Genomic DNA, 12,366 nt, shown 5'->3' with positions numbered 1-12,366 from the left:
TTGGAACACTGAGTCCAGCACCATGAGTCTTTCTGGTCCATCATTTAGCAATAATTTGGTGACCCTAGTTGACTTTTTTTCCTTTGTCTCTTCTCTCCTTTCTTGAATGATAGATTGCATTCCTTTCCTGATCTATTTTAGATTGTAAACTGCCTTGTGCATTTCCTCATTTAGGTGGTGTATCAAGCAAGCAGTAAGAAATAAACAGTATTTTATGGGCCTCAGTACTAACTCTGTTCCTGATGGATTAGTGTGCTGCTGTGCTACTGGTATGATTTGCCCTGGCAAATCTATAAGGTGTGCCTAAAGTTAGGTGCCAATAACATGCACATACTTATAGAATAATAGCATTCACACATGTGATTGGCACCAATAATTAGTAGTTATGCGTGTAAGCACTAGACACTTACACGCTATGTCCCTTAGCATACAATTGCATGGGGGCATTAACACGGGTGGAACATGAGCATGTCATGAGTATTTCACCTATCAATGCCTTCAACTCAGAATATAGGTTGCGCGCATGGCATGACGCATGTAGGCATGCCCACTTACTCCTGCCATTGAGTTGACATAAGTGTCCATACCTACAGTTTGGTGTACCAATGCTGCCTTATGTCTGTATTCTATAACAGCTTATGCAAACCTAAGCACCATTATATAATTGGTGCTAAGTACAGATTTTTGTGGTATCTAATTTATGGTGACAATTTATAGAATTGCCAACATAGTGTAATGGTATGGGAGTGAATATGTAAATGAATCTCACCAATGGAATAGTCATGGCAGGAATTTGTGATGTCTCTAAAATTATAAAAGGGATATGTTTTGGAAGGAAAATTGTCTTTGCTTCCTTTATCAAGACAGCGTAGGACTCCTGAGGATGCTGAATTCTGCTGCTGGCCTACAGCAAGGACATAGGAAAAGCAGAGAAGCTGTGGTCTTTTGCTGAAATCCTATGAGGGATGATGTCTGGAATCCATTGAGATCCATCTTCTGAGGTTGGGAGTGTGTGCCTGCTCAGATGGGAAGTTGCTAGTTGTAACAAGAAAAAAGTGTTTGGAGATAACCTGTTTGGAGTCCCTTTAGATCAAAGAAACTTCAGAGAGAGGGTGACAGAGAAACTTTGGGGCAGTATTTTGCAGGTTCTAGGAGTAGCTGCCTGCCAGAAAAGAATGAAGTAGAGATAAAAAGGAGTGCTAAGGATCCAAAAGATTCAAATACAGGAGAAATAGATGTCGAAAGCAACATAAAAAGTCCATAAAAGTAAGGCCTTGAAAGAAACTTTATCCCCACCCTTTGGGCTCTCATAGAAGATAAGGGGTGTAGCCCTGGGATGCCACCTACAAGAATAGAAACCATCAACTTCATCGATTCCACAATAATGACAATTGTTCCTTATTGCTGATGGCTTTTTCTCAAAGGGATTAGAGGTTGACCACATCAGGCTATTTCTAAAAAAGCAATCAGCACTGATTTACACTATTTGCAAAGCATAGCATTCCAGATATTGTGTCAAACAATGGCACTGCATTCTTATCTGAGGAATCCAGGACATTCATGAAATGGAATATGATTCATTACACAAGCATTGTGCCATGCCACTCTATGTCAATTGATCAAGTTGAGGGGATGGTCTAAATGAACAAAGATTCACTCAAGTTATATTACATATGTGTATCACATTCTTTGCATGTACTCCAACTCAAAGTGCTTTACAAAGCATAATATCAATGCAATAAATATAATTTGTCTTCAGTTTAGCCACCCATCTATTTATCCCAACAGATTTTTGTACTACCTATTTTGTCCCGTCTATATCTCAACTACACTTGTCTCCTCAGCTACATATTAAGATGTTTCATTGTATTCTACAAACAACATTAACATCATATCTATGCTTCTTGAATGTTCTAATGCATGTTTATTAGGTGTTTCACTGGTATTATGCTGATACCAAATTAAATTTATGTAATTTGAATGTTCTCATGCATGCTTATTAGGTGTTTCATTGGTATTGTGCTGGCAGCGTGAATATCATATCTATGCTATTTAAATGGTCTTCCTTGCTGTCTCTTATGGCATCATTTGTTTTGTTCTAATATTTATCAAAGTTATGTTACATGAGTGTTCTATGGTGCAGTTAAATGTGTATATTTCTATCATTTTATGTTTTATTCATATATCTATTTATGGTAATTATCTGATTAACCAGTTAGATTTTACCATTTTTTCATCTGCTAATATTTGTCATTCTAAAAATTGTTGTTTACTGACTTACCCTTCTTTGGAAAGTCTATGTTACAGTAAGCACAGAACAGCCTCTTTTTCTACCTATTCAGTATCAGTTTGGAATGATTTGCCCTTGACACTTAGGTTGGATAGTTCTTATCTCTCTAGAAAAAGGCTGAAAATCTATCTTTTCCAGAAATTTCTATCCTAGGTCAAGAGACTTCGATATATGTGATGAAATGATGTAAACATGGGATTTTAATATTGTAAACTGTATGGGACCTTTTTGGATCTTGCAATACATAAGACTTTGGATTAGATTAAATTAGTCCTATTACTGGGTTTCAATTTTCCATTTCCAAGTTTGCCTCTGATTGCATTCATGCTTAATTACTATTATACTATTAAATACATTGTAAAATGATTTAATGTTAAATTGTACCTACTGTACACCTCCTTGGGCGAATCGCTTCAAAAATATGGTTAATAAATCCCAATAAATAAAATTGCATCATATTATAAAGATACATTTAAAAAACAATTTGAAAGCACCCTTATTGGTTAGGCATTGGCAAAAACAGAATCCTTCTAAGTCTTTCAAAATTATCCCTCTGTTGAGGTATAGGGAATGGAACTTAATATACTGCCTTTCTGTGGTTTTTCCAACTACATTCAAAGTGGTTTACATATTATATATAGGTACTTATTTGTACCTGGGACAATGGAGGGTTAGTGACTTGCCCAGAGTCACAAGGAGCTGCAGTGGGAATTAAACACAGTTCCCCAGGATCAAAGTCCGCTGCACTAACCACTAGGCTACTAGGAGATTCTGTCTACTATAACTTTCAGTAAGTTAAGTTGCAACATGCTTATTTAAAAATTTAGCGTAGCATCTTTATGTTAAAAGCAGTTTCCAGGTAAACAGAGTGGTCAACCTGACTTCCCATAGTGAGTGAAGGGGTACAGAGCATCTGAGAAACACAAGGGTAGTAAGGAACTAATGCCTAAACCTATTGCTTTTATTGTTATCTTCATTTTAAAATACTGTATACACTGTGAAATATCAGCTCCGGTTGAATCAGCATGGTTCACAATTAAAACATTCACAGTAATCCAGCAAACAAAATGTTATCATCAATACAACCAAAGAAAGTCACCATTCTTATGTATCCCCCTCCTTTGTACCATTATAAACTATTTTATGTCTCTCCCAGGGCTAGAGTTAAGGATGGGAAAAACAGGGCAATTGCCCTGGGCCCCATGTTAAAGGGGGTCCCAAACCTGCCTAAAGCTGAAAGAGATCCCTCACCGTGTCAATCCCACATGAATCCCTCCGGGACGCCGGGACGCTCTGCAGCCAGCCCAATGGATGAAGGAATGTCCAACAATCCATACTGAGTATATGGAACCACCAGCATCTACAAAAAGGGGGAGGGGCAACCACAAGATGGGAGAGCAAGGACACACACAAACAGCCCCCTCAAAAGACCAGATAGCCGGAGTGACAGGCAAAAGGCAACAGCAGAGTCGGAACCAGGACAGATAACACCCCAAAGTAATGCAAAGGCTTTGTACTAGGCCCCCTCAGGAAGGCCTAATATAACCCTGGTAAGCCCTGGAAGACCACCTGCCGATACTCTGGATGGCGTCCACCCCCAAGCCCGCCAGGCAGGCACTGGTTACCACCCCAATGCGGAAGAAGTGAGTTCCAAAATGACCCGGATCTTCGCCCATGCTGACAAGACATTTGCGCAGAATCGCTGCAAATTGATACCTCATTAAAATGAAGCCATCTGCATGCACTAACAGGGAGTGAGGACCATGGGGGCGGACCTCTAAATTGACTTCCAACAAGGACACTGAGCAGGAGATCATACCAGGGACTCTCTTCAACACTATTGTGCTCCCCGCACCCCTCTGATCATTTTTGAGCGCAACAGCTTGATGCGCAGCACTCCGCTCTGTATACATACATTCTCCTGTAGCAGCCCGGATGACACTGTAACTGACCTGCGGCTCTCCACAATCTCGCCCACCCGAAAGGCCCCGTAAAATGCCAACGCGAAGGCCACTCAGAAGAGACTCGTCTCAAAAGCTGAAAAGGTCACACAATCAACAGCCTGCAAAAGGTGCACTAAAAGGCAAGCATCCAGCACCAGGGGAGATGACCTGCTCCAACCCTTCAAGGAACTGCGGACTAGAAAACTGGAGATCGGCTGACCCCACCCAAATGCCTTACTGAAAAAGGTGAACCCTGCTAGATGACACGTGACTGCACTTCGAGAACTACCCCTTGCCTTGGCATTAGCAATGTAGGCAACTAACAGTTCGTCAGATGCCCGACCCGTTGTCCAACCTTCGCTCCTGAGATAGCTAGTCACTCTGTCATAACCGTAGGTATACGCTGACCATTTGGTAGGTGCAACCGAGGCTCTCAGCATCTCCCACACCTCAGGTCTCCTAGGCGCCAAAGATGCCCCGGCATCGGCTGTCCTTCCTCATCTGCCTCCAGTGCCAGAGCCTGGAAAGTCTGAAATTGAAAACGAGAACGAGCATCAGCCAAACGATTGGAAATTTCTGGCACATGCCTAGCCCGTAGGTGAACATTTAGTCGCAGACAATGCAGAACCAGTTCCCTAATCAAGGAGTTCACCAGCAAGCAATGCGCAACCTGTTTGTTCACTACCTCTACCACCCCCTGATTGTCACACCACACCAAGATACTTTTATTCTGCAGGCCATACTTCCCAGGCCATAAATCACAGGCCACCACACACGGAAACAGCTCCAAGAAGGTAATGTTCTTTGTAACCCCCGCCGCCACCCAGCTGTCTGTAAACTGGGCAGCGCACCAATCACCTGAACAGTACACCCCGAAACCCAATCCTCCTGCTGCATTCGTAAACAAGTTGAGATCCACATTAGACACTTCCTCACTCTGCAGTGCTAAGGTACCATTGAATGCAGATAAGAACTCCAACCACATACGCAGATCACGGTGCACTCCAGAGGACAATGGCACATGATGAGGCTTTTTGACCCCGGATGTTGCAAAAACCAGACGTCGAGAAAAGGCACAACCCATCGGGATGACCCGACATGCACAATTTAGGCTCCCCACCAGGGACTGAATGGCATGCAAGGGGGCCTTATGGGCCTGTAATACTGCCATAATCTGCTCTTCCAACTCAGCCACCTTCTCCCATGGCAAACGGGTAACCATCCGTACTATGTCAATTTCAATGCCTAGGAAGGTGAGGTCCGAGACAGGGCCCTCTGTTTTATCGGTGGCCAAAGGAATGCCAAAGTCTTCCACAACCGACATACAGGCTTTTAACAAATGACCACAGTCCATGCCATTGGACGCCCCAATGAACAGAAAATCATCCAAAGAGTGCACCAGACTGTGGAGCCCAGACCTCTGTGCAGTCCCCCAGTGTACAAAGGAGCTGAACCATTCAAAGTAAGTGCAGGAGACCGAACAACCCATCGGCATGCATCGGTCAAAGTAAAATAACCCCTCAAAATGTAAACCTAGCAACGGAAACGCAGAAGGGTGGACGGGTAGCAGCCTGAAGGCTGCCTCGATATCTACCTTTGCCAACTGCACCCCGACACCACATTGGCGTACCAGCCGCATCGTACAGTCAAATGACGTGTACTGCACCGAGCACAAGTCCTTGGGAATGCCTGCATTTACAGAACAACCCGTCGGGTACGAGAGGTTGTGAATGATGCAGAATTTTCCTGGCGCTTTCTTAGGTATAACCGCCAAAGGAGAGATCATAAAGGATGGAAAAGGATGACAATCGAACGGGCCGGCAATCCTGCCCAACTCAATCTCCTCCGCCAGTTTTTTCCTCAACACCTCCCACAGCCGAGTGGTAGACATCGAGTTCCACACCTAGTTATTGACCAACCGACCCTGGAATGGAACGACAAACCCTTCCATGAAACCCCTCCCTAATATCTCCGTAGCCTCCCTGATCGGGTAGCATCGCATCGACCCTCACTGGCGTAGGGACACAGCTAAACCAATTACGGCTTAGCGGTGGCCGGTCCCCCCCGCCCCTTTCTTGGGACATTTTGTCGCAATGTGTCCTTGGCCACAGGCGGAACAAACATTTCGAAACTTGCAGTCTGGAAAGGGACAGGAAGCTCTGTTGAACCGCCAACACACCTCGGAGGATGAAACTGATCCGGCTCCTGGGGCACCGACCCCCATACTCAAGGCATGAAAGGACCTACCTGGAGTTGCAAGAGCGAGCCCTCCCTTGCCCGTCCCCCCAACCCCCACCGCCGATAACAGAGGAGCCATGTGAACCAAACATAACTTGGTATCCTGTGTCCCCCAGGATATATGCAGGTTCTCTTCCATCTTGTCCCTGAAGGCTTCGTCGTAGTTCAACCATGACCACCCCCTAAACCTCTGAAAGGTGTCCAGAACCGCGTCCACATATGCTAACAAAAGGCCATACTGGCCCGGGTCACGACACCCCCATACACTGGCCATGCACAGAGAGGATCGCACCCAATTAACCACCGGTTTGGCGACCTTGCGCCCCCTGCCCTCCAACAACCGAAATATATCTATACACTTCCTCCACCTGATCTTCCTACGCAACAAACGCAGGACCTGCTCCCATAACTCTGAAAGTGCCACCAAGGCAGGTGGGCCCCTCGTACCCTCTCCGTCAGCCGTCGCCAACTCCGCCGGATGAGAGACGCCCCCGGACGGAGAAGAAGAGGAGGAGGATGTGGAAGAGGAAGATGAGGAGACAGAAGAAGAGGAAGAAGTCCTAATCCACTTTTCCTTCTTTTTGCGCCTCGCACTCCCTTGCGCCTCACACTCCCACCCCACACCCGAGCAGAAGACGATCTATTACCCGATCCTGATGCTCCAGCACCTGCCATGGATGTCCCCGGGACTGCAGCAGGGTCATCTCCAGACGCTCTCTCCGGTTGTACCACTGTGTCCCTGATAAGCAGGATCCGCTCCTGACCCACCGCTATCCTGCTGCTGGTACCGCCCACCGCAGATGTAAAAGGATATTCCGCTGTCCCATGCTCCACCTGGCTGGTCAGGCCTGATACCGGCTCCGCACCCTCCACTGTGCTCTGCACCTATAAAGACAAAAAGGAAGCAGCAGCAGGACCAGCCCCTCTGACTCCCGACCCAGCACCGGCCCCTCGGGATGCTTCAGGCACAGCCCCAGGGAACCCCGGGAATGCCCAACACGTATCCACTAGTGGGGGCAATCCGGACCAGGGGGCCACCGGGGGAAGGACAAGAGTCGCTGCCCATGGGGGCAAAATGAAGGTCAGCCAATGGCCCCACAGATAGGGGCCCCAGCCTGTCGAGCCGCCCATGCTTGTAGGGACCCCCCCAAGAGCATCTGGTACAGCACAGGAAGGCTGTGAGTGCCCAACAGCCACACTCTCCGCCCTTTGTCTACCCACAGGCTGTGAACCCCCAGGAGGCAAACCGGCCAGGCCACCGTGCACCTCATCTAGAAAACCAGCCGCCCTCTCTTCCGCCGAAGCCTCCATGCAGGCAACAGATGGAGGGGGAGGATCTACCACTGCCTCCCTGTGCAAGCCCCCCTCATCTGTCCCCCCTCTCTTAAAGCCAGCCCTACCATGTCAGAAAGAGCAGCTGTGCACACTGACAGCTCCACAGCCCTCGATCTCTGCGACCCTCTTACCTTAGAACCCACCCCCTGCTTCTTGGACCTGGCTGGATGAGTTTTTCCCTGACTGTGTCCTACCCGCCCCCAGTGCAGCTTCTACTATAATTGCAGACCTGGCTATCTCCATAGATCTGAGAGGCACTGATACCTCCCCTGCACTCACCCACTCTGGACTCTCTTCAAGGGAGTCACTAGTGCAGAGGGACACCTCTGCAAGCATATCCTCCTCCCCAGCAGCTCCAGCACTGAACGCCATTGTTCAAAGCCGCCTCGGAGGAAGCCCAGCCTTTATTCCCACTGCCACGCCACCGACAACCTCCAATCGGAAGCAAGAATCGGGCTCCAGGGCTGGCTGGCATCTTTTAAGCCAACCAATCATTCCAGCCCCTGAGCCCGCCGGCCGAGAAAACTACCCCCCCCCCCCCCCCCACCACCACCACCACCACCACCACCCATGCACTCTCTCCTTCCTGCCCAGAGCCTTCCCGAACGGGTCCAGCCCTCGTTTAACTCAGCCGATCGAGACAAGCTCTCGGGCCTTTCTTTCTCTACCAGAAAGCATGTTGGAGAAAGTCATTATTCCAAATTAGTTCTTTGAAGAAACTGCTAAAGTGTGGACGTCAGGAGAAATTTTTCAGCATCTGAAATGATCTAATTCTGTTGCACATTTTAAAACGAGCGAGCTGCTATTAAACTGAGCATTTGCTTAATCTAATCTGCTTCCCTCTGTTTCCCTTTTAATCCTACAGATGTCAGAGCACTAGGTACTTCCCTGAGACATGTATGAGGTCTACCTGTCTGATAATCCACATTCCTTCCCACCTTAAAACCAAAAACTACAGGACCCATCCAATAAGATTCCTCAGTGTGACAACAGATGCTTCATGGGGGTTCTTGCACAGTTCCTACATCCAATATTTGTTTTTCTTTTCCAAAGAATGCATGCTACAGTGTGATCCAAAGTCCTTCAACAAATATGAGTCGCCATGGAATTATGAAGTACCCAGAGGGCTGTCACTTGACAGCTTCTGACTCACCTAATAAAGACGGTGCCCCAACAATTTGTTTTCCCTCAATAACGTTAAAGATTCTGAAAACCTGTAATGTGCTAGAGCTACGGCATCTGGAGATGCTGAATGCAGTTTCTGAAATATCCAGAGTACCTGAATGTAACTCACCTTGAGCTACTACTGAAAAAGGTGTGAGCAAAATCTAAATAAATAAATACAAAGCTGGTATCATTAGGAGGCTGTATCAGAAGTCAAATCCCATAGCTGTCAGATTGAATAAAAACTGCAGAGCAAATGGGACTCCTTGATATCAGAAGGCATTAGGCTGAGGATCAACCTTCTCCCCTCCCCTCCCCGGAAACAATCCCTGGTAAATCATTTAGCACATTGTGACAGTAAATACAGAGTGGACTAGATCAGACCTGAATCACAAGTAGGTTAGCAATCTGGAGGACAAAGCATATATGTAAAACACACAAGACATTGATCACATTTTCAAAACATTTCATGAACAGCATTTCAGGATTTGTTTTCAAAGGAGGGGTGCAATTGTACTGCAGTATAAGGGGGGGGGGGGGGTGCTTTTCATATCTTACTGACAATTCAAAGAAAAAGTCGGTTTAGGTTCACATACCTTGACACCGGACAAAAACACAGAGGAAACAGATGTGTGCAGTTACTGTGGTTTGGGAAATGTGTACAACAGCCCAACAGAAGTGTTAGAAATATTGCTGAGGATGAGAACAGAAATGGAAAGCAGAGGTGCAGGTAGCCGTCTACACAAGTGGATGGACAGACAATACAGAGACCATTCAACTAGCAAAGACAGGATGCTATGTGCACACAACGCTTAAACCCTGCTGCTTACTGTGGGCTCTTGGGGTAGAAAGGAAGGGTGACATGGCTGAGATCCTGGATGTCAAAAGCGGTGGGCTCGGCTGAAATTGCCTGCCTCTTGGTCCTCTCCCCCTGCAGGGTGCCTGAGCTCTGTTTCTGAGCCTGCTGGGTGGCCGGTCGGATCACGGAGCGATACTTATCCAGCTCGTTCTGCAGTTTCTGAATCAGCTCATCCTTCTGATCTAACTCTAGCTCCAGCTCGTCTATGAGCGCATCCCGCTGCCTCAGCTCCTCGATCTTCTCCTGCAGCGCGTACTGTAAATCCCGCAAGGTGCCCATGCTAGGGGCTGCTGCTCCCACTGCTGCTGCCACTGCCGCTTCCTCGTCTGCCTTTCACAGAGCAACTTTCCCCCCAAACTCGCCACCGAGTCTTACTTTCGTCAACTTTGCCAATTCCCTTCCGATGGACCTGCCCCTCTCGCCTCCCGGGGACTCAGCTCCTCTATTCCACTGCCACTGTCTGTCCTGCTGCTCGGGATGTGATGGGGTTATTTGCTGGGTGCTCTGGGATGAGCTTCCTGCATAATCTCACAGTGGAAACCCCATTCAGCATCAGTTGCAGAAAGCTTGCTTGTTCCAGCTGATTTTGAGCTGCCTGCGTCAAGCTAGAGACTGTGAAAAGAGCAAGAGAGAGTGCTTCCAAAGCTATCAAAACCTCACATCCACTGATTTATTCTAACTGGGTCATTACCAGCACCTATGCAGGCAGAACACACTATCATCACCTGGAAAATGTCCCATTTTCTTATTATTGTAAGCTGACTGCACTGAATGCCTTTCGTAAACAACATGACAAAAGGCAGATGTGCCTGGTGTGGCTAATCTGACTTTCATTCTTTATTAAATGGCTATTTTTCACTTTGAATGGTGTGCTTTAGTGGAGAGTGACATGCCTTTTGTTCCAAGTCACTGTCCATAGAGGTCTCTGGAGATGCTGTATGCAGACTAGTCCAGACCCCGCAGCATACAAATCAGGTCACAATCGCAAAATGGAAATTTAAAGAAGCGGCAGCCGAATTCGGAACAAAAGCCTTTTTTGAAACATATTTCAGTTGCGTAAAAAACAGGAGGCGGTGCAGGGAAATAATATTATAAACAACATATGGGTAGCTTGGAAGAGAAGAACATGAAAGAAATTAAATGACAGAAGAAGGGTTGGCGATTAATAGTGACTCTTTTATGATCCCTGCTTCCCTGTCTCTTCCTTCCCTCATGCAACAGTATCCCTTAAAAACTTTCTACACTCTTCTCACACCAGCTGGAAGTGGCAGCAGAGCAAGAGACACAGTAAATGAAATAAAAATACAGAGAAGGGACCATGAGAAGTGGGGCAAGCACTCTTTAAATTTGAGCAAATGTAATGTAAACTCCGTCCCCCTGGGACTGGCAACATAAAGGGTGTGGCCACAGATACCAGATGTTATTGTAGTTGAACTGAGTGTCTAGGAACAACTACTGAGAGCGGGGGAAGGGTGTACATTCCACTCTTACACCCAAGGTATGAAAATAAAAGTTGAATCAATTTCAGGTTTTTTTTTACTTTACTTTGTAAAATCAAATACAAGTATTCAATTTTTACTTATTTTTATTTTCCCATAACTCAATCTGATAAGTGTTTAACTTTCTTCTCAGTAACCTAATAATATATTTTTTCCCAAACATTTAAACATGTCTTTAATATGCCTTTATAAAAATGTATTGAGGTTTATTTTTTTTTTATTCCACAGAGTTACTACATACCCTAGCAAAAAGACAACCATGAGGAGTGGCCTAGTAGTTAGGGTGGTGGACTTTGGTCCTGAAGAACTGAGTTTGATTCCCACTTCAGGCACAGGCAGCTCCTTGTGACTCTGGGCAAGTCACTTAATCCTCTATTGCCCCATTGAGCCTGCAATGAGTGGGAAAGTGCAGGCTACAAATGTAACAACAAAAATAAATAAGTACATGTATATATTTAACATTAGAACATATCAATTCTCTTTATAAATTTGTAACTTTCTTGCTGATCATAAGAATTTGATTCTTTGTGGGTGGGTGGGGGGTTATTTCACAGAGTTCACCTTAGAAAATCAAGCAATGTCCAGGTGAGTATACCAGCTTAACTTTTCTTGCACGCCATTACTTAGCTGTAACAGAACATGTAGTTGTCGAGGTGAATACAGAAATGCAGAGTTCTCTCTTGCGTGGGGGCCCAAAGGAGCTTCCAGACAGTGCTTTGCAACTTCCTCTTCCTCCTCCTTGCAGTCTTCTGCCTAAACCTCCCTTAATCAAACCAAATTGGAAGGAAAACCCTATCTCCCTATCACTGTTCATAAAACTCCAATAAGTGACCTTAAGGGATTATTAAAACATTGTGGCCAATTATACTAATTAAAACAAAATCAATTAAAATATTCCCTTTCTTCCAGGCCTACTACTTTACACTTATTTCCCTGTACTGCGGTGAGCAAAAGAACGCACAGAAGCTGTCAAGCTGGCACTTTACCAGCACCCTAGCACTCTTACCTCTTCTCTCACAAACTTTCACTCCTTTCACC

General features: G+C 46.0%; 1 protein-coding gene across 2 annotated transcripts in view; it reads right to left on the bottom strand.

Annotated features, from left to right (window-relative positions):
• Window positions 1-12,366, bottom strand: part of PRKG1 (protein kinase cGMP-dependent 1) — a 1,533,271-nt gene that overhangs the window by 1,278,359 nt on the left and 242,546 nt on the right. The window contains exon 1 of one of the 2 annotated variants that reach the window (XM_030203097.1): window positions 9,801-10,151. The exons of the other annotated variant lie outside the window; for it this stretch is intronic. Within the exon in view, the coding sequence (XP_030058957.1) occupies window positions 9,801-10,108 (308 nt within the window). The 5' untranslated portion in view covers window positions 10,109-10,151. Of the gene's footprint in view, window positions 1-9,800; window positions 10,152-12,366 lie in introns of those variants that run through there. 2 annotated transcript variants of the gene reach the window in all.

Source organism: Microcaecilia unicolor, chromosome 5 (genome assembly GCF_901765095.1).
Source record: "Microcaecilia unicolor chromosome 5, aMicUni1.1, whole genome shotgun sequence".
Lineage (NCBI taxonomy): Eukaryota > Metazoa > Chordata > Amphibia > Gymnophiona > Siphonopidae > Microcaecilia > Microcaecilia unicolor.
The sequence above is the reverse complement of the archived record's forward strand: the minus strand, read 5'-3'. Positions and strand labels throughout refer to the sequence as shown.